Source organism: Musca autumnalis, unplaced genomic scaffold, assembly GCF_047663935.1.
Source record: "Musca autumnalis isolate F117 unplaced genomic scaffold, ASM4766393v1 scaffold_1, whole genome shotgun sequence".
Classification (NCBI taxonomy): Eukaryota; Metazoa; Arthropoda; class Insecta; order Diptera; family Muscidae; genus Musca; species Musca autumnalis.
The window spans coordinates 78,225,638-78,248,955 of NW_027411644.1; the positions used below are offsets into that span (position 1 = coordinate 78,225,638).

At 37.5% G+C, this 23,318-nt stretch overlaps 2 protein-coding genes across 2 annotated transcripts in view; both read left to right on the forward strand.

Annotated features, from left to right (window-relative positions):
- The window catches only part of Ino80 (chromatin-remodeling ATPase INO80), a 252,596-nt gene that overhangs the window by 190,648 nt on the left and 38,630 nt on the right, over positions 1 to 23,318 (forward strand). The gene's annotated exons all lie outside the window — the stretch shown is intronic.
- LOC141401898 (uncharacterized) lies at positions 12,277 to 13,382 on the forward strand. Its single transcript, XM_073982457.1, has one exon. The coding sequence runs from the start codon at positions 12,462 to 12,464 to the stop codon at positions 13,269 to 13,271; it is 810 nt and encodes a 269-aa protein (XP_073838558.1). The 5' UTR covers positions 12,277 to 12,461; the 3' UTR covers positions 13,272 to 13,382.

The window sequence follows — 23,318 nt, forward strand, 5'->3', positions numbered from 1 at the left end:
TATTTGCAAGCTGCCAGCACGATTGAACTAAGAAATCATCGATTTCTGTTAAGTTGAAATAACATCAGCACAGTTACCTGTGAGTATGTTGTTGGCATTTTTATTTAAAAACTTCACGCACGAAGGCACGCGCAAAAGGGAATTTTTTAAATAAAAATTCCAACAACATACTAACAGGTAACTGTGCTGATGTTATTTCAACTTAACAGAAATCGATGATTTGTTAGTTGAATCGTGCTGGCAGCTTGCAAATATTTTGTTCTGGTGTTTTTTTTTTTTTTTTTTTTTTGGGAAAGCCGAAAATTGAGCATCATCCTCATTAACATGAGAATACTCGCTGCTTAAAGAGTTCAGGTTTTCACTAAAAAATCAAACAAAAACAACATTGTTCCACAACATCCCATACGGGACAAGGGAGACTTCTCTCATATCAATTAGTGCACCCCGATTCATATTAGCTCAATGATATGGGACCTACTGTTTATCGCCGACTCCGAACGGCGTGTCTAAAGACACCACTTGTAGAGAAGTTTTACAAGTCTGAAATACTCAGGAAATGTCGCCAACATTACTGAGGGGTATTTTGCCACCGTTGAAAAATGTTTGATGTTGCCTGGCCGGGGAATCGAACCACCGACCTTCTGCAAGGCGGGCGTGCATACCATTGCACCACGGTGGCACCCATTAAACTAAAAAATCATCATTTCTAAAACTGAAAAGCCAATTGATAATTCCCTTCGCCGGGATGAAATCATGATATTGGTAGCGATCAGTAAATTTAGCAAGCTGTCAGTGCGTTTTGTAAACATTAGTCTCTGCGAAGAGGATAGTGATGAAGTTAAGCCAATGGAGGAATACTCCAAACTTAAGCAATCAAAAAATTTTTTAAAACATTTTTTTCCATTTTTATTTAATTTTTTTTAATAATTTTGAGTTCTTATAAGAGTTATATGAGTTTTATGAAAACCCAAGGAGTATTTTTTATTGAATTTTTTTTAAATGTTTTCCGATTTTTTTTAATTTTTTTTGTATTTTTATGGTTTGGTGTTTGACCTTTTTTACATAGTTAGACAATAGTTAGAAAAAAACTCATATTTTGATGCAAAATATTGGAAAGAAATCGAATTTTTGACCTTGAATTCCTCTGCAACTACTGGACTTAATTCGATTTTTTTAATGCATCGGAATGATGATTATCAGGTATGTGATGAATTTCGAATCGATTTGCAATGAAAACGATTTTCCCAAAACGAGTGAATTGTTTTTAGATGTGATGGGATCCGAATCGAATTTCAATTCCACGTTGTTTCAATTTCATTAAATTCCCACAAACAAAAAACGGACTGGTGATCCCTATTCTGGAGTTGAAAGAAGAAAAATAGAAAGAAAAAACACTTTTTTAGTCTTGGCGATGGCAAAAGCCGAAAAAATTTAATAACAAATAAAATAAATTAGTGGTCTTGTTTAAATTGGCCTATATAGAAGTTTAGTGTGGAAATTCTTGTCCAATTACATGAGGAGAACTTTACAAACAGTGCAAACAACATATTAAGCGGATGTCTTCACTAATCTAGAGGAAAGAAACATGTTCAAAGTAGATTTTTTGATCCGTGTTTTTTTATCGAAATATAAAATATTTTCTTAACAAAATATACTAAATATAAGGCAAATAAATGTAAATTTATCTATTCTATATCCGTGCTTAAATTTCAAGCTTTTTTTCCTAAAAAAATATCAAAATTCATTACATCGTTTATAAATCGACCACAAAAATATGACCGTTTTCAAAACAAGAAAAATAAACGATTATCGAATTACATCACACGTCTTTTTGATCAATTTTTCCATAGAACAAAATGGAATATGAAACCGATATCGAAAACATTTCGATGTCGGAAAATGTACATGCATCACACCTACATTTGTTTTTGACTCGTTTTGAGCTCGAAATCGATTTCCATCACATACCTGTATATTTTCTGTCGAACAAAAAAATCAAAATATATTTATCCTTTCAAAAGTTGCAGAGTTTTTACCAGGAAAAAAAAACGATTCTGAACCACTGTGCGCCGCGGGATTGAGGTCTTATAATAGAAAACCACATGTTATTCTTGAAGAAGCATACCTCACGTTCTTTTTGTAGAAAAATACCACAAGGTCTTCTTATGGAAACCACTAGGTCTTCTAATAGAAGCCTAGTAAAAACTCAGATCCGTTAGTCATTATGTAACCCATGCAAAGTAATGTAAACAAGCTACTTTCTGCATTACCAGTAAGCTGAAATATAATGGGCTATTTCGACGCAAAATTACTTACTTTACTCCTTACTATGTATTGAGTACGGTGCACTATAGGTAATTTGCCCTGTTTTTGAGGCAAAAAGTCGATTTTGCAACTTTTAATAATAATAATTTTTTAGTAGGCATTGTAAAAAGAACATGTCAGAATTTATTAATATGAATGACATTTTTCAAAATAGCGCCATCGTCGCGGTTTAAATTGCAGTCAATGTGAGAATTTCGAAGAAGAACTAAAAATATATATATTGTAAGGCATATTTCAATGTACTTAAAACCGCGGAAAAATAAACCAAATATAAATATATGTAAAATGGAATAGCTTGGCAATTGGGAGAGGAATTTATTTCTTATATAATATAGCTTAAACATTTTGGGTAGCGACCAAAAAACACAAAAAGTCAGAAATAAATATTTTATTTTTCTTAAAATCACTTCATATAGACTTATACTAAATTGGCCGTGTTTGGCCGTGATTTTGCCACCTAGAACACATTACTGAAAGTCTTCTGCATTGGTATTACTATGTTTCAAAACCCGATTTTGCCCGTTTTTTGATATTTATGAGATTTTATTAGGTTACTTCTCAATAAAAAGTCTTAAAATTGTGGAAGTTTGGTTTGAGGAAATAAACAATAAATGGAAAAAATAGGGTTGTTTACAATTTCATTGCAAGTAGAATAAGTAATGGCGACAAATTGTTCGGTATATCCGTGGTTTTCTATAAACGGTGCGGCAGTAGTAAGCTTTATTTTATCTCTCTATTACATATTAATCATTGATACGGTTTAAAGGAGTACTAAACTCGACTTTATTAACGTACATATATTCAAAAAATATACAAAACTGTAGTAACAATTCGTTGGAAAATCTACTCGCGGGGACAAAATTTGTGTTACTTACTACCGTGATCGTTTTCATCAGTTTGTTGTGTATAAGGAAACTAAAAAAATAACTTTGTTCGTTATATACGTAGTTGCTTATAACCGTTGTTCCTTATATCCGAATTTATCTGTAAAAATCTTTGTTTTATCTCACTTTTACACATAAATAATTTAAAAAGTTAAAAAATCCTTTAATTCCGCTGTTATTAATTTTTGTCTCAAAAACAGGGCAAATTACCTATAGTGCGGTGGCATAGAGCGTGTGTGGCCGACTACTATTTCGAGGGTTGTGTGTTCGACGTTCACCGTCTGCACGCGATTTTTTGTTTACAAAACAAACAACAGTTAGTGCTGCACATGTAAGCGTTTAAAGAACCATTAATGTTCGTACGTGGCACAGTATGTAATATGTTCGGCTACAAATCAGAAGTTCGCATGATCAAATCCAGCTGAGAGCAAACTGAAATAAAATAAAAATATGAAGTTTGTTGATTACAAATTACACCTTGCTCATTTACTCATTTACTTAAAGAGTGGCATAACTCAAAAAATTCGTTTTCTGTGTTTCTATTTTTCTACGACGTCTACTTTATTTGTATGCTCATATCTCTAAAACTCAAGGAGTTACAGCTTATTTACTAGGAATTTGGCATAATTCAACAAACAGTTTTTTGACTTTATGAACCACTAAAACACTTCAAATCATGCTTGATCTTGCACAGAAATTTAGCACTGATATCTTTACAAAAAGTGGTTCAAATAGTTATTTTATTTTTTGTGTAATAATCATTTGAAGTTGGGCAGTCGAATTTCAATCGCCAACTTAAAACTAATTTTTTTCGAAACTCGATTTTTTGCGATGTGTCACTCTTTGAATAAATGAGCGATATGTGTTTAGCTTAGTTTTAAACTTCTAGTAGCCATAGAATAACTAGTTATTCTAGTGGTTATAGAATAACTAGTTATTCATTGTGACATGTTCTTGTTAAAATAATGTGTTAGTAAGTAGTTATTTTTGGGAAACATGCATTGTTAAAATAAAAATGTTTTCTAATAAAATATTTCCCATTGGGTCTACAAATTTCTGTGTCTGTTTTTCTATGTTGGACATTTGGGAGTTGTCTCAAAGTTTGTTAATTATTAGCAAAACTATTTGTTAACAAGTTCGATGTTTTTTGTTACTGTTAAATTTGGCAGTTTATTATAAAATATTTATAAAAAGTTTTGTGTAATTAATACACTGTAACGACTGAGGTTTGTTCTGAGAGAATTTTGAAATGAAAAATATGTTCTACATGTTGTTCCAGTGGTCCAATGTTAAGTAAAACAAGTGTAGTTTTGCAAAATTAATTTGAAATATGTTTTTTGATATTTTCTGTAGAATTTGCAATTAGTAATCTGATACGCACTAATGATTTCAAATAGTAGATATTGGTTGACCTGTAGTTTGACATAACATATTTTATTTATTAATTGCATTTCTTGTATTGTTTTTATAGCGGTTGACGTGAAATCAAGACTCCAATTATTTTCAAGATACGTTAAGAATTGGTTCAAGTATCCATAAGACCTAAAACCAAAGCTGTTGAAAAAGCAATTGTGGAAACTTTTTTTTTATCAAATTTTAAATGGAAAATCGAATAAGCTTATGACTGTGCCAAATTAAAATTGTTCCTTTCTTATTTGTTCTTTTTCTTTTGTATTGAGTTTATTTCATTTTATTATTATTATTTTTTATTTTGTTTTAATGTTGAATTAATTGTGTTTTATGTTCCTTAATAAACTTTGTAATAAATAATTTATGGGGAGTTTGAACGACTGACAGTCTAAACGTTTTACAAGGACAAGTGTAGAAAACTCTTTGAAACTATGATATGACTTCAAGTTTTTGTGGTTCTCTGCTGTCGCTTTCCTAATAGTGGAGAAGAATATCAGCTATTTTTTATTTCAGCTATTTATAACAACTTTAAGTTTGTGTTTTTTAATTTAATTTAACCTCAACGAAGATTTCATTTGAAAAGTTTATAAAAATATATTTTTCCAAATCACCCGCTTAGCAGCAGCTGATAGACAGGACTCTATTATCCCCGTAACAAATCACACTAACCGAAATAAAAACACAATTGCCGCATATCGCCCTCTTATGCTCCCCACAAAAAAGTATGTCACACTTAAGTACCATCAGAGCTGTAGACATGCGTACATTTTTTAACATTTCCTCAAAAAAAATATATATACATATAAAAAAATGATCCCCAAAATTTTCAACAGATGTGCCCGCCTGCTGCATATCCTTTTCCTTTCCATACTTTCAATTTTTTAAGAATTAAACTCAATTGCCCAAAAAACCATATCCTTAACAAGAGAAAAAAAACACACACTCAAAATTCCCCAAAGTATAACACGTGTGAAATTGACACATTATCAGCCGTCTCAAATAACACTTCCACTTAATCGAAATAACAAGCAACCAAACATTGACGGGCGGGCGCTTCAACATGCCACATAATCAACCACAACACAAGATGAGAGGTGTCCACATTAATTAACAACAACTGCAGTAAAAGTACCCCAAACGGAAATATGTATCCAAATAATATGAAAATTACATTTAACGCCAGATTTGAAATAAACAGCGGATTTCTATTTTTAAATGGAGGCAATTTTTTAACGAAAATTCACAGCAGATGTTCGAGATTTTTTATAGAGAAATTTCATTACAGTACTTTTTGTGACAAATGTTTAACATGAATAACATGAATATGGTGCAAAATTTGGGTATTTTGAAACCTCGCATTCTTTATTTTGAAAATCATTTTTTTAAGAAAAGAGCAGCAAATTTGTCAGACGCCATATTATTGATTTAACTAATATAAAGCTACCAAGAGCCACTCTTGGTTCAAGGATAGGTTAGATTGAGAAGAGGAACGATGGAATCGCTACATGACCGTATGGACAGACACATAAGCCACTTAAGGCCTATTATGTTGTTCTTGTTGTTGTAACAGTGTTTATTATTATGTTTGTATGTTCGTTCTCCTGTTCAATCTGGCTCTGGGTCTATCTCCACTACCAGGAAAGTGGCTACTTCAAAGGGATGTAACCATACAGCCCAATCATGAATATCAACTCCCCGTGAGTTGTTTCACTTTGTCCTTTACGTTGCAACGGCAGAAAGACAAAACTCACGGGGAGTTTACATTCATGATCGGGCTGATTGATCCACTGGAGTTAGATGAGTAGGTTTGGCGGGGCAGTTGAATAGATGCTTAGTATCGTGCGGGCCCATGCCGCATACTGGGCAGATGTCTTGCACGGTGTGATCGATTCCCGCCCAATAGGAATTTAGGCGACTGCAATATATTCCGAGCGTAATTGAGCCAAAACTACTATGGTTTGTCGTGACAGCTGACGATCTTCGGCTGCGATAGATGGGGGATGTACTTCGATGACTGCATTCACACAATAATTGCTTATGGCCTTAGCAACTGTGTCCGTGTGAATGCTGTTCAAAACTGGCTGGTTCTCTCCTATATTGTTGGACCTCCGTCTGTAGATCATGAATATCCTTCTTAATATGCCTGGGTGTATCGGTGGCCAGCAGATGGTGATTGGGATGGCTCTCACGGTAACTCCCGAGCAAATACTGCAACGATAGCATCTCATTTTGTTATCGTACTGGAAGGATCTTTGCGTCCTCATGTAGATGGTCCACTGTAGATTTGAGGAGGCACCCTGTTGCTGTTTTCGGGTCGGCGTTCTGACAAATTTGAATCTTATCCCACTGCGTGTCCCATAAATTCGGGGACCAAACTGGCGCTGCATAGCTTACCACAGACCGACTTATCGCTTTATACGTGGTCAATAAGGTTTCCTTATCTGCACCCCAAGTGCTGCCGGCTAGGGACTTGAGGACCTTGTTCCTACATTTCAGTTTATCGCAGACAGCTGTGGCTTGCGAGAACGACGTGAAAGTGGAGTCGAATGTGACCCCTAGAATTTTGGGGCAGTTTGTGGTCGGAATTCTGCTATCATCGACCCTGATATTCAACCCTCTTCTACACTGCGCCGTCCATGTGGTGTACAGAGTGGCCGTCGATTTAGTGGCGGATATCTGCATATTCCTCGCGTGGAAAAAGGTGGTAAGATCGGTTAAATAGGAGTTCAGTCTCTCACAGATGTCATCAGGGTAGGTACCTGACGCCAGGATCGTACAATCATCCGCATACGTTGCGATGTCAATGCCATCTGGAGGGGGCGGAATACAGGAAAGGTAGAGGTTAAACAGTTCCGGAGATGTCACCCCTCCTTGGGGAACTCTCTGTTTCTCTCTACGGGGCTTGGATTTCTTGTTCCTGAATTCCAAATACGACTGGCGACCACACATATAGTTATTTCGGACTTGGCCGGAGGGCTGTCTGCTCCATGTCCTCGAACAGCGTGGAGTGCTTGACAGTATCAAAGGCTTTTGATAAGTCAAGCGCCACTATCACTGTTCTATCACACGGCCGAACCTGGTTGAGTCCTCGACAAATATGTGTGGAGATGGCGTGCAGCGCTGTTGTACTGTGCTGCTTACGGAATCCATGCTTGATAGCTATTTCTAATGCTGGGTAGGACTAAAGTCTCAAGGGTCTTCGCTACAGGTGACAAAAGCGAAATCGGCCTGTACGATTCAAATTGCTGGCATCCTTGCCTGGCTTCAGTAGCGGGACCGCCCTGCCCATTATCCAGACTTCGGGAACAATAAGGGTGTCTAGTGACAGGTTGAGAACTTTTGTGAGATACTCCACTCCCGGCTCATCCAGCTGTTTTAACATTACCTTGGAAATTCCGTCAGGTCCCAACGCTTTGGATGATTTAGCGTTCCTGATGGTATTCGCAACATCATCCATTGTAAACTGTGGTGGTTCATCCTCGCAGGAAGAGATCTAATGCGACGTAAAACTCTTATCTTCGCCCTGTCACTCTCGGGGAGCTCGACAAACTGTCGATTGAAGTAACTTGCACACCTCATCGGGTCAGTCAACGTAATGTCGCCAAACGTGACTGAGGTCCTGTCATCCCTCCTTCCGGGGTTCGAGAGTGACTTAACCGTTGCCCACAATTTACTTATACCGGCTCGAATGTTGCAACTTTTCAGATGATTTAACCACTTGTTCCGCTTATGTTCGCTGACCAGCCTGTTAAATTCCAGTGTCAGCTCCCTGACTCTGGGGTCGTCAGGCTTGGTTGGACGAAGCTCATCACGCTCATTTGCTAATTCCGTCGCCACTGCTGGGAAATTTGGTCTTACTTCGGGTATTCGACCAGCAGGTATATGGCGAGCGGCTGCAGCATTGATGATGTCTCGGAACGTCCTTTCCGCTACCCGAACATAAGAAGGATTAGCAATTCTCTGAAGCGAAGTGATTGGTGAACTCTCTGAAACTCGGCCAATCAGCTTTCCCATGATTGACGAATGTGCGGCGTTTAGAGGTGATGAAATCGGGTGGTCTGCTGATGGAGACAATTATGGGGAGATGGTCTGATCCAAGGGATATGACGGGTTGCCCGATGACGTCATTATGTAATATATTCTGCATTTTTATAGCCTCCATTAGTAGGGAGGGGGGGGGGTCTGTTAACTTTATTTTTCCGTTTGTAACGCATTGAAAATTGATCAGGATAAAATTCAGAGTCGATCTAGCCGTGTTCGTTTGTACGTCTGTTGTAATCACTTTAGCGTCCACAATAATTGAGCTAGAACGCTATAACTTTGCACCCGAGTGGCTTTTTTTATTGACAGGCCAAGCTTGTAGATGGGCTAATCGGCCCACGTTTTGGTGTAGCTTCCATATAACGATAGCTGCCGATTTTCGGTATTTTGAGGGTTTTAGCTACATTTGCTGACTGACATTTGAGGTTGCCTGCAGTCACGAAACTTTTCCACCAAAACTTGTCAACATAGGTCCAAGTTTTGGTATAGCTCCCATATAACGGTAGCTCCCGGTATTTGACGGAACTACCCGTAATTTGACATTTCAGGTTCCCTGTAGTCACGAAACTTCTCCACGAAAAATTATCAACATAAGTCCCGATTTTAGATATTTGCAGGATTTTAGCTAGATTTTGTTTACCGAACTACCTGTTATTTACATTTTATGTTCCTAGTGGTCACAAAACATCTGCATAACAAATTGTCAGCATAGGGTTACCTCCCGATTTTCAGTATTTTGAGGGTTTCAGCTAAATTTGTTGACTAAACTACCCATAATATGATATCTGAGGTTCCCTGCAGTCACGAAACTTCTCCGGTGCCCGGACATAACTCCCACGGCCATAACTGCCAAAATTCGTTCAGTGGTCGCAAAACTTTTCCAGCAAAAATTTTCTACATAGGTCCACACTTTTATATTGTCCCCATATAATTAAAGACTCCGCCCGATTGAAGAAATTTTTTAGGTACATTTCTGACTCAATTTAGGCATTTTGGGTATCCGCAGTCATAAAATATCCCCACCTAAAATTGTGAACAGGGCAGAAAATTAATTATTCCATTTTATTTCATAATATTTTATGGTGGAGGGTACAAAAAGTTCGGCCGGGCCGAACTTAACTATGTTGTACTTGTTTCTGCTTGATCTGGCTCTGGTTCTAGGAATGCGGCTGCTGCTATGGGTTGTAACCACAAATATGCTAAAGTTTGTTTAGTAGGTTTGGCAGCGAAGTTGAAAAGTTGATGGTCAGATATTTGTCATCAATCCTTGCCCAATAGGAATTAGACGGATGCACCATTCCGAACGTAGTTGAATAAAAACTACTCTGGTTTGTTGTTGTAACAGTGTTTATTATTGTATGTTTGTGTGTTCGTTCTCCTCCTCAATCTGTCTCTGTGTCTATCTCCAGTTCCAGGTATGTGTCCACTTCGATGGGTTATAACCACTGGAGTTAGATGAGTAGGTTTTGCAGGGCAGTTGAAAAGGTGCAGTGTGTTGTGCGGGCTCATGTGGAATGCTGGGCTGATGCTTCGCACGGTGGGATCGATGTTTGCCCTATAAGAATGTTGACGACTGCTATTCAAACCTGCTTAATATGCTTATTGATCTAGGGGGTCTCTCTTGTATTATTGGGCCCCCTCCTCCGCCTGTGTAGGGTCTACCCACCAGATGGTGATTAGGATGGCTCTCACGGTAACACCTGAGCAAGTACTGCAGCATGTCATTGTGTTGCTGTACTGGAAGAATCTTTGCCTCATCAGGAGGAACTCTGTTGTTGTTCTCTGGGTGGCATTCTGATAGGTTTGTATATTTATGCATCGCGTTGTACTTATATTCGTGGACCACACTGGCGCCGCATAGGGGAAGGTATCTGACGCCAAGATCGTACAATCAATCGCACACGTTACGATTTCTCCGTCTAGAGGAGGTGGAATGCAGGAGAGGTAGAGGTTAATCAGTTCCGGAGATATCAATTCCCACTGTGCAACTCTCTGTATCACACTACGGGACTTGGACTTTTTGTTCCTGAATTCCAATGTTTCAAAAATGGCCGGAAGGTAGTCAAACAGCATGGAGTGCTTGACAGCACTTTGCTACGGGCGATAAAAAAAGAGATCGGTCTGTACGATTTACCTTTGCTGTAATCCTTGCCTTGCTTCAGTAGCCGGTGCGTGGCTAGCGAGAGGTTGAGAACTTTGTTGAGATACTTGGCTCCCGACTTACCCAGCTGTTTGAGCATTACCATGTAGATTCCATCCGGACCCAACGCTCTGTATGATTTGGCGTTCCTGATTACATTCGTAACATAATTCATAGTAAATTGTGGTGGTTACTACTCCTCGGCAGGAAGAGGTCTAATGCGACGTATTTCTCTTCGCTCTATCGATTAAACAAATTGGTTATCTCTTCGGATAAGTCAGCGTAACGTTTCCAAACGTGACTGAGGTCCTATCTTCCTTCTTTCAAGGGTCCGAGGGTGGCTTAACCGTTGCCATAATTCACTTATTTTGGCTCCAATGTTTCTTGCAACTGTTCAGATGCTTATGCTCACCCACCGATCAACTTGATAACTTCCGATGTCAGCTCTCTGAATCTAGGGTCATTTGGGTTGGCTCGAGGAAGCTCATCAACCTCACCCTATGCTGGGAAATTTGGTATCACTTCTGGTATTCAACCATAAGGTATATGGCGAGCGGCTGCAGCAGTGATGATGTCTCGGAACGTCCTCTCTGCTAGCCGAACACCAGAATGGTTGGACAAATTTATGAAGCGGCGATTAATAAACTCTCTGAAACTAGGTCAATTAGCTTTCCCATGATTGATAAATAGGCGCGTTCTGAGGTATGAAATCGGGTGGTCTGCTAAGGGAGACAATTATCGTCTGACCCAAGAGAAACCAGAGAAACGAGGTGGCGTCATTTGTCAGTTCAGGTGACACGATGCTTATGTCTGGCGAGCTGTGCCACTTTCCGCTAATTCTGGTGGGGGCGTCCTCGTATAGAAGATTCAGTGTCTCTAGTCAAAAATGAATCAAAAATGAATCCGTGGCTCTACTTAATACTACCTACGAATTTGCTACTTTTAAATAGTTTCTTGTAAAACCTGGCCACTTCGATTACCCACGCTATAGACACGCAAAACCGGACCCAAGACTTCCGCTTAGCTTTATTTATTTCATCTTGTACTTATTGAAATTAACCTTATATTGATGTTAACCTTACTAATAAGGCTTATCTTGCTCACAAGCCATTTAGTTGGTGCCCGTAGGTTTTGTACAGCTTTCGATAGTCGTAGTGTCCACAAGGCATTTTACCTTCGGTTAAATTTTCAAAACGGTCCTCGAATAGTCCTTTTCACTGCACTTAAGCGGAAATTATAAACTTTTGTGAGCTAGGTATCCAAAGAAGTTGCTAATTTATAAAAGTATGTCCATATTTACATTAGGCAATTTTCCTGCGGCAATTGTCAGTTTGAAGGAGAGAGAGGTGAGGCATATGGTAACCCTTTGTCTCTCAACACCTTCCTAACCTACAAACTGGCAATTGCCGCAACGAAAATTGACTAATGTAAATATGGACAATGTTCTTGGTTTTTGCTTTCAAAAAAATTAATTTGTTGAATTTTTCTGAAATTATCGAACGTCTAGTTTTTGTCGCAATATTTTCCCAACTAAATTCTAAAACAAATCCATAAATTTACCGCAAATATAAATCTTCAATCTAGCGAATATTTAAAATTTCATATTGCAATTCATTACAAATTCCAAAGCAAGAAGCCAAATTGAAAAATTCTCCAACAAAATGACCAAGACAGCAGCACCAACCCACAAAGAGAAAATAAAAGTCACCGTCAATACCACTCAATTCCAAGATCACGATGAAATGGCTCAGTGTATGCAACGGCAATTTTCAAATTTGGCCCAACATTTACAAGAATGGATAGAGAAAAATAGTCAACCGAAACGTTACATTTTCCCCCGTCCCTGTATACGCCGTGAACCATGTCGTTGGGCCAAACGTGGTCCAATGGCCCGAAAAGATTGGGTTAGATTCTATAATTGGGCGGCGAAAAATGCTGCACCCAAACCACCATATCAACCCAAAATACGCAGCAAAGATAAGGAGAAGGAGAAAAAACAAGAACCAAAAGAACCCGTACCATTTGAGGAGCTAATGGAACATGCCGAAAAATTGGCAACACCACGTATACGACGTGAGAAATATGAATACCCTCCTGTACCCGATTATCCATATGCACCACAAATCAATCCCAAGAAACCAGCGAAAAAAGATCGTGGTCGTCCCTTTAAAACACCAGAGGTACCAGCAGATTTTCAACATATTGAATTAGAAATAGATTTTTGGTCTCAGTTAAGATTTCCGACACGATCATCGACAGCTCTCTACAATCCAACGGAAAACATTTTGAAACTGGCCCAACCCAAAGTAATACCACCCTTGAAACAACATTGTCACATACCAGAGAAACCGGTGGAATATGTGGCCCCTAGACGCCGCATGACATATCGTCAATGGCGTGAACATAAACGGCGGCTAGAGTATTTGGCAAAACCAATTTATCGTCCTGTTATTGATTATTATTATTTTTAGTAAAAAGTACGCCCATTCGTAATCTTGTTATAGATTTTTTTATCAAAGTTTTGTTGTAATAAATTGTTAATATTTGTTATGGAAATTACGTAACAAAGAAATTGAATAGAATGTCTTCTTTATGGAAATCGTCGTACTCTGTCTAAAGGATACGCTGAGATTGTCGTCTGCTTTTAAAATACCTTGACAAGGTCTTCTGTCTATAGAAGATCTTGCGAAGGTCTTCTGTCTATAAAAGGTCTTGCGGAAATCTATCTATAGAAGACCTTGAGAAGGTGTTCTGCCTATAGAAGACCTTGAAAAGGACTTCTGTCTACGGAAGACCTTGAGAAGGTCTTCTCTCTATAGAAGACCTTGAGAAGGTCTTCTGTCTATAGAAGGCTCGAAAAGGGCTTCTGTCTATAGGAGAAATTGAGAAGGTCATCTCTTTATAGAAGACCTGGAGAAGACCGTCTGAAAGTCCTCTGTCTATAGAGTATCTAGAGAAGATATTCTGTCTATAGAATATCTTGAGAATGTCTTCGGTCTATCGAATACCTTGAGAAGGTAATCCCTCTGGCTATCGAAGACATTAAGAAGGTTTTCTGTATATATAAAGGCCTGTCGAAAAAAAATATTCATTCAATAAATAGTATTTGAAACGATTCCTTCTTAAGGCCCCCACTCATTAGTCAGTCTGACTGCCAGCATTTATGGTAGTATGTGTAAATTTTTGAAATTTTGAGAATGTATGTGTGAGTTTTCCAAGACTGATGAAAATCAAAATAGTTTTGATTTCAAAATGAACCCCCATCAGTCTGGGTGAATTGTGTTTATTTTCAAATTCCCAGATAGCATTTGAAAGACTGTTTTTTCAAAAATCACATTGCGGAGTCTTTTTAGAGTCCTTTTGGTGATCAAAAACTGATTAAGTCGCTTGTATGATCAGAATCGGACTCGAATGTGACTCCATGTAATGATTAAAAAAAGTACAATTTGTAATACAACAACAAATGTGTAGCAATCACAAATAAATCATTGATGTGTTTAAAATGTGACCGTTTTTTTATATTTATTGTCACATATTAATCATCTGGAAGATTGAAAAACGCTTAATCAAAAAAGGGTCATGCAGGTGTTTGAAAAGTGATTATAATTATGTATCTTCTGATCATATTTTGAACTGTTAGGTGATTAAAATCTGATTGTTTTGTTTTATTTTGTTTGGTTGTAAATAATTCTCATATACAATTTCTAAAAAACTTTGATATAAATGTAACGTATAATACTAAAGGTACAGACAAACACAACACAACAGGTTTTGCAAAGTGAAATGAAGAAGCAGTATACTAACCACCAAGCAACATAGAGGATAATTAAAAGACATAACAAAGCAGAAAAGACTATAAAACAAAGGAAAGGAACAAAGAAGAAAAAAAAGAAAATTTTTTAATTTATTTCGCCTAACAAAAAGACTCAAAAATGACTCCCTAAAGACTCATAAATGATTATAAACATGACTCTAAAAAGACTCGAAAAAGGGTCCCAAATTAATCAACAAAACACCAATAAATGATTGAAATACGACTCGCAAAAGACTCATTTGTGATTTGTTTAGAAGAGCCGCCTGAGGTTACGTTTTCCTCCCGACAAAGGAGTCATTTATGATCAGAAAATGAGCTCATATTCCAGCTTTTTCGTGCAGTCGGATCAAAAAAGACTCGAATTTGATTAAAAATTTCAAAAAATGCTGGCTGGGTTGTCAATAAATAATTTTGAAAAAACAGAAAATAATGTTGGTGTTGGAACACAAAAAACGTAGAATTCATTCATTTTTAGAGGAGAAATTCAAGATTTTTAGACTTGACTGATGGTTCGTGCTACACACTTGTCAGTCACACATACAGAAAGGGTTCATCGGACTGACGGCACAGACTGATAAATGAGTGGGGGCCTTAAGACTTTGAGAAGGTCTTCCGTTTTTAGAAGACCGTGAGAAGGTTTTGTGTCTATAGAAGACCTTGAGAAGGTCTTCTGTCTATAGATGAAATTGAGAAGGTCTTCTGAAAGTCCTCTGTCTAAAGAGTATCTTGAGAAGGTCTTCTGTCTATAGAAGACCCTGAGAAGATCTTCTGTCAACAGAAAAACTGCAGACGGTATTCTATCTATAGAAGACCTTGAGAAGGTCTTCTGTCTATAGAAGAGCTTGAGAAGGTCTTCTGTCTATAGAAGAGCTTGAGAAGGTCTTCTGTCTATAGAAGAGCTTGAGAAGGTCTTCTGTCTATAAAATAAATTGAGAAGGCCTTCTCTCTATTGAAGACCTTGAGAAGATCTTCTGTCTATAGAACAGCTTGAGGAGGTCTTCTGTCTATAGAAAAGGTAAGAAGGCCTTCTGTCTATAGAAGACATTCAGAAGGACCTTAAAAAGGTCTTCTGTCTATAGAAAACCTTGAGAAGGTCTGTTTATAGAAGACCTTCAGAAGGTCTTCTGTCTATAGATAACCTTGAGAAGGTCTTCTGCCTATAGAAGAAATGGAGAAGGTCTTCTCTTAACAGAAGACCTGGAAAAGGCCTTCTGAAAGTCCTCTGTCTATAGAGTATCCTGAGAAGGTATTCTGTCTATAGAATATCTTCAGCAGGTCTTCGGTCTATCGAATACCTTGAGAACGTTAGTCCTCTGCCTATCGAAGACATTAAGAAGGTTTTGTGTCTATAGAAGACCTTAAGAAGGTCTTCTGTCTATAGAAGACCTAGAGAAGGTCTTCCGTCTACAGAAGACCTTGGAGAGGACTTCTGTCTATAGAAAGCCTTTAGAAGGTATTCTGTCTATAGAAGAAATTGAGAAGGTCTTCTCTCTATAGGAAACCTTGAGAAGGTCTTCTGTCTATAGAAGAAATGGAGAAGGTCTTCTCTCTATAGAAGACTTTGAGAAGGTGTTCTCTCTAAAGAAGACCTTGAGAAGGTCTTGTCTCTGTAGGAGACCTTGAGAAGGTTTTCTGTCTATAGAAGACCTTGATAACGTCGTCTCTCTGTAGAAGACCTTGAGAAGGTCTTCGCTCTATCGAATACCTTGATAAGGTAAGTCCTCTGGCTATCGAAGACATTAAGTAGGTTTTCTATATATAGAAGACTTTGAGGCGGTATTCTGTTTTTAGAAGACCTTGAGAAGGTCTTCTGTCTATAGAAGACCTTGAGAAGGCCTTCTGTCTATAGAAAACCTTGAGAAGGTCTTCTGTCTATAGAAGAAATTGAGAAGGTCTTCTCTCTATAGAAGACCTTGAGAAGGCCTTCTCTCTATAGACGACCTTGAGAAGGTCTCCTGTCTATAGTAGAAATTGAGAAGTTCTTCTCTCTATAGAAGACCTTGAGAAGGCCTTCTCTCTATAGACGACCTTGAGAAGGTCTTCTGTCTTTAGAAGACCTTGAGAAGGTCTTCTGTCTATAGAAGACCTTGAGAAGGTCTTCTGTCTATAGAAGACCTTGAGAAGGTCTTCTGTCTATAGAATATGTTGGGAAGTTGTTCGGTCTATCGAATACCTCCTCTGGCTATCGAAGATATTAAGAACGTTTTCTGTCTATAGAAGAAATTGAGAAGATCCTCTCTCTATAGAAGACCTAGAGAAGGTCTTCTATCTATAGAAGAACTTGAGAAGGTATTCTCTCTACAGAAGATCTTGGGAAGGTCTTCTCTCTATAGAAGATCTTTGGAAAGTCTTCTCTCTATAGAAGACCTAGGAAATGTCTTCTGAATGTCTTCTACCTATAGAATATCTTGAGAAGGTCTTCTGTCTGTAGAAGACATTGAAAAGGTTTTGTGTCTATAGAATTTGAAACCTCGGTAGGTCTAAGGAAGACCTTGAGAAGGTCTTCTGCTTCTAGAAGATCTTGAGAAGGTCTTCTGCCTACAGAAAGACTTCGAGGAGGTCTTCTGTCTATAGACAGGTTTTCTGTCTATAGAATATCTTGAGAAAGTCTTCTGTCTATAGAAGACCTGGAAAAGGCCTACTGAAGGTCTTCTATCTATAGAATATATTGAGAAGGTCTTCTGTCTATAGAATATCTTGAGAAGGTATTCGGTCTATCGAATACCTTGAAAAGGTAAGTCTTCTGGCTATCGAAGACATTAGGAAGGGTTTTTGTCTATAGAAAACTTTGAGGAGGTCTTCTGTTTTTACAATACCTTGATATAGAGAACCTTAAGAAGGTCTTCTGTCTACAGAAGACCTTGAGAAGGTCGCTCTTCTGGCTATCGACGACCTTAAGGTTGTCTGTCTATAGAAGACCTTTAGAAGGTCTTCTGTCTTTAGAAGACCTTGATATAAAAGACGCTAAGAAGGTATTCTATTTATCGAAGACCTTGATAGGGTCTGTCTATATAAGACATTGATAGGGCCAGTGATAGGGCCTTGACAGGGTCTGTTTATAGAAGACCTAAAGAAGGTATTTTGTCTAGATAAGAACTTGAAGGTCACCTGTCGATAGAACACCTTGAATGTCATCAGTCGATAGATGGTCTGTCGAAAACTTTGGGAGGTCTTCTATTTATAGAACACCTTGGAGAGGTGGAATACTTTGGAGAAGTCTTCTGTGTAAAACAGAAGACAGAGAAAGAGGTTTTTGTCTGTAAAGGAAGCTATTCTGTTTATAGAAGACCTTTCCATAAAAAACATTCTGGTCTTCTATATAGTGACCCTGGAGGTCTTCTATAAGATGACCCTGGAAGTCTCCTACAAAAAGAACTTGGGTTTTTTTATAGGAAGATCTTTGGGGTTCTCTATAAGAAAATCTTGTTTTATTAAGGGGTGGTCTCCCATAAGAACAACTTGGATGTCTTCCATAAGAAGACCTTGTAGACTTCTATCTAGATGTCTTCTATAAGAAGTCCTATGTAATCCGCTATAAAAATGCCTCGATGGTCGTCTATAAAAAGACCTTGTCGGTCTTCTATTAGAAGAAAAAAATTGGTCGTCTATTAGAATACCTCGGTTGTCCTCTATAAGAAGAACTTGGTGGCCTTTATAAAAAAGACCTCGGTTGTCCTCTATGAGAAGAATTGGGTGGTTTTCTATCAGAAAATCTTGTGGTGTTCTATAAAAAGAGCTCGGTGGTCCTCTATAAGAAGAACCCCCGAGTTCTTATTCTATCAGAAGAACTTGTGGTGTTCTGTAAAAAGACCTCGGTTGTGATCTTTAAGAAGAAGTCGGTGGTATTCTATCGGAAGATCTCGGTGGTCTTCTATCAGAAGAACTAGTGATCTATCAGATGACCTAGTGGTCTTCTATTAGGAGACCTCGGTTGTCCTCTATAAGAAGAACTCGGTGGTCTTCTATCGGAAGAACTCGGTGGTCTTCTATCAGATCTTCTGATCTCTATAAGAAGAACTGGGTGGTTTTCTATCAGAAGACCCTGTGGTGTTCTATAAAAAGACCTCGGTTGTCCTCTATAAAAAGAACTCGGTGGTCTTCTATCAGAAGAACTTGTGGTGTTCTATAAAAGACCTCGGTTATGGTTTCTAAGAAGAGCTCGGTGTTCTTCTATCAGAAGAACTTGTCACCTTCTATCAGAAGACTTTGTGGTCTTCTAATGGAAGACCTCGGTTGTCCTCTATAAGAAGAACTCGGTGGTATTCTATCAGAAGACCTTTTGGTGTTCTATAAAAATACCTCGGTTGTCACCTATAAGAAGAACTCGGTGGTCTTCTATTAGACGTCCTGATAGTCTTCTATAAAACGCCCTCGGTTGTCCTTTATAAGAAGAACTCGGTGTTCTTCCATCAAAATACGTTGTGGTCATCTGTAAAATGACCTCGCTTATCATCTATAAGAAGAATTATGTGGTCTTCTATCAGAAGATCTTGTGGTCTTCTATTAGAAGACTTTGTGGTCTTCTATTAGAAAGCCTTGAGGTCTTGTATTAGAAGTCTTTTTTTCTACTATAAAAGGACCTCGGCTGTCCTCGATAGGAAAAACTATTTGGTTTTCTATCAGACTACCACCTTGTGGTCTTCTATAAGAAGACCTTGTGATCTTTCTATAAAAAGACATCTTGGTTAGTCAAGTGTCTGCTGCGATGGGGACATTAAATACACATTATAGTAAAATTTTTGACCTACTTTCATGGTATATCATGCCTACTTCCCTTTTGATGAAAATCCAAATTTCTCTTTACCAATCTACATACAACAATTTAGTAAAATTTCTCACCCAAACATAACTAAAACAAATATTGGAACCCAGCGAAAAGTTTGCCTCCAAAGAGGCAGTTAAATGATATGTACAAGTGATTTGGAAGTGCATCAAATTATGCATTTTCACTCATGATTTTTACAAGGGAGTGACCCCGGAAAGAGGCACTCCATTGCACCGCATTTTAACTGACCCTTTGGCATTGCATTTTAACTGAACCTTTGGCACTGCATTTTAACTGACCCTTTGGCATTGCATTTTAACTGACCTTTTGGGGTAGAATAGGAAGCAGTCCAGAGCACGTGTTTTGAATAACAAAATAAAATGCATTTATTATTTGTGTAAAACAAAAATATTAATAACTTTATTAAATTAACACAAATTATGAAAATTCTCTATTGAATTCAATCGCAAACATGTGTGTTTCCTCCGCTCTTCATATAATCCAAGCTTAAGTGCTTTTGCTTCATCTGCTAAATGGGTTTGATATTGTCTTCCCATCACCAGTTAAGATTTCGACATGTACTCCAACAGCACTCCATTGGGAAATTTTCTTCTCGTGAGTTACCGGAAAAATGTTCACAAAATAAATATTATTTCGTTTGTATTAACAAATGTTTGGAAATGTTAACACGATTATCTCTTTTTGGACTGCTGACTGTAGAGATGTACAAACTGATTTATGTACATGTAGGGATCTCTAACAACTGCTAATAAAATGTAGTGAACGGAGTGCCTTTTTCACGACTCCGTTTGAACTGCATCCGGATGCTGTTAAATTGTGAGGAATTGGAGTGCCTTTTTCACGACTCCGTTGAACTGCCTCCGGATGTTATTAAAATGTGACAAATGGATGTGATTCTTTGGATTGCATCCAAATGCGGTTAAAATGTGAGGAATGGAGTGCCTTTTTCACGATTCCGCTTGAATTGCATAAAAACATGCCGTGAAGGAACTAGTCTACATTGCACTACTTCCAATTTATTTTGCTGGGAATTTATGTCTTCATTTCTTTACACATTCGCACAGCAGGAGGAATTTCACATCGGTTCACATCGCTGCTGTTACGATGGTATTAGCAGTGGTACACCGCGGTGGCTGTTGTAATTCATGTTAAACGGCAATTTCGGTAGATCATTTTCATTATTTTTAATAGTTTTGATTGTCAATAAATAATAATGGCTCTAATTAAATTTAACATAAATCTTAACATTTAGTTGTTGCAAGGAAGGAGGGGGGCTGGGGGAGCTCCCTCTCACATTTTCATGTTGCCTGGTTTTATGAGTGCAAACAAAAACCAGCTTTTGGTTTCCATTTGGATTTTTTGGTAACCACCAGCGCCACCACCGTCAGTCAACTCAGTCAGTCAGGCAACATCATGTTTTACCACAATTTAAATTTATCTTTAGTATTCAATTTATTACTTTTCTATTACCATATTGATAGGTTATTGCATGTTGTTCTTCTTGTCGTTGTTGTTGTTGCTGTCTTATAGGTTGTTGTACAAACAACATTAACAGCCAACAAAACAAATAAAGACAACAAAAAAATCCAAAGAAACACAGCCTACAATTACTACCAGTCAGTCATCGTCATAGTTGTGTCCTCATCATCAGACCCCTTAAGTTTGAGCAGAAGTTTTTTTGGCACTACAACTCGCTGGCGTTTTGGCCTAGGTTATGGAAAAAATGAGAACACTTTAACTTTTTGGTTACTTGACTGACTTACTGTCTTCCATTCAGTTCGTCATGTGGCTGTTGTGGACACATTGAATGGTAGCAACCCCATTGAATGGCTGACTGAATATTTGTTGGTTCTCTTGCCTTTACAAGTGATTTCCAACCTGCCATTTCATGTATAATTTAAATGAAATATTGAACATTGAATGAGAGCAGTAGTGTAACACCATTCCCGCAAGTTTGCTTAACTACAAAGAGGGGAAGAAGTGATTCTTCTGATTACCATAAAAAATATGTTGATCAAAATATTTTTATTTGCGGTTTAACATGCAGAAGTTGTTGTTGTTTGTTTTTGATTTTTCTTTCCAAAACAGTTTTTCATTTTCCTAGGCTTTTTGATATTTTTTGGAATTTCTTTAACTAGAAAATATTAGTAATAATGTGAGCACAGTGGGGCAGAAGCGAAGAAAGTTAAAATTAATTTTTAACAATGATTTTTTAAGCCAACCAACAAGCTTAAAATAAAAAATATGCTCTTTTTTATAAAAGAAGAGTAAATTAAAAAAATTGTGTGAACGAAGAGTAGATTTAGGCTAATAATAAATAAAAAATATAAAAATAATTTTTTTTTTAGAAATTTTGTTAGGGCTAAATATCCGTTATTGTACAAAACACATTTGCATTTGAAAAATCAAAACTTCGATGACAGATAAGCCACTCCACATCCAATATGCCTGAAGAGCTGCCAAACCAACAGCGAAATTAGTCACATAATTTGGTGGTTGTGTGGGTTCGAGTCTCCGGCTTTCCTTTTTCACTTGCAAACAATTTCGATCATCAAGTTTAACTCTAAACGAGAAAATTAATAAAAAAAAATATTTTTTATGAAATAAGAAGCTATTATATAAAAAATGTGTTTTATAGATTATCACTGTGCAACACTTTTAAGGTAACCGTGTGCAAACAATTTGAGCTGAAGATTTTTTGAAACTACAGACTCAAACGATAAAAACCCTAGTTGGGTTTTGTTGTGTCAGATCCAGCTTGGATTTTATGTCCCCATCTAAACATGGTTAAATATTGACTTTTTAAAGCAATTCTGGGCTATATCTCTGAAACCTATGTGATTCTTCATCTGACGTCTGAAGCAAATTTGTAGATAAGGGCAAGATTAAAATATTTGGAGAAATAGTGAACTTGAAAAACTACATTTATTGCCTCAAATTTTATAAAATATCGAAAATTTCCATAATTTGTAGACATTTCGCACCATATCTCCAAAGCCATCAATTTTTTCTGAATGTTTCTTTTGGAAAAATATTCGCTGGAATGCAATACATAACTCTTTAGAACATGCCATTGTTGTAGTTGTTTTCATTATATTTGTCAACGACGATTTAATAAATGTGTCAATAATGTGGTGAAATCGCAAATGAGAGAATAAACTGATCGTGTGAACTGTGTTTGAAATACGTGTAGTAAAAGATATGATACAAAATATCGCTGAAACAACATGAAATAAGTATTTTAGTGTTGCAGAATGTCCTAATTTATATGCAAGATTTTTGCAAAGGGTTAGTTGGTTCAACTCCCAATAATTTAGCTGATAGCAACCAGAATTCTAGAATTTATGTAAAATTGTCTATATTTGAACGATTTTGGTGTCCTATGGATAGATATTTTCTTATGTGGTCTGTTTAACAGATAAGTTCTACTAGCATAGAGCTACAATATTGCTAAAGCCAGAAAGGCCAAATTCATATTCGTTTCTGAGGTAAAGGCCCGATAAATGTTGTGCTTTTAAAATCTTTGCTACTGGCGACAGAAGAGAAATGGGCCTATAAAATTCCTATCCGCCCAGATGCCAACTTTCTAGGCTTCTGCTATATAGCGATACATTGAGGGCACTTATCAAATACTCAATTCTGCTTCTTCAACCTGAGTTTGGATGATTTCGAGTTTCGGGTAACTTTTCTAACATTGCTCATCGTAAATTGTGGTGGTACATCCGGCGTAGGACACTCGTCTTCGCGTTGTTACTCTGGGGTGCTCTATAAATTGCTGGTTAAAATAACACGCGCACCCCTTCGCAACTGTCAATGTCACGCCGTTGAAAATAAGAGCAATTTTATCATTCTTCTCTCCCGGATTCGAGAGTGATTTAACCGTACTTTCCTTCAAGTTGTCTAGCCTATTTTCCTCTT

What these genes read in the sequence shown, in the direction of transcription:
- LOC141401898 (XM_073982457.1), top strand. Translation starts at nt 12,462, where the DNA reads ATGACCAAGACAGCAGCACCAACCCACAAAGAGAAAATAAAAGTCACC.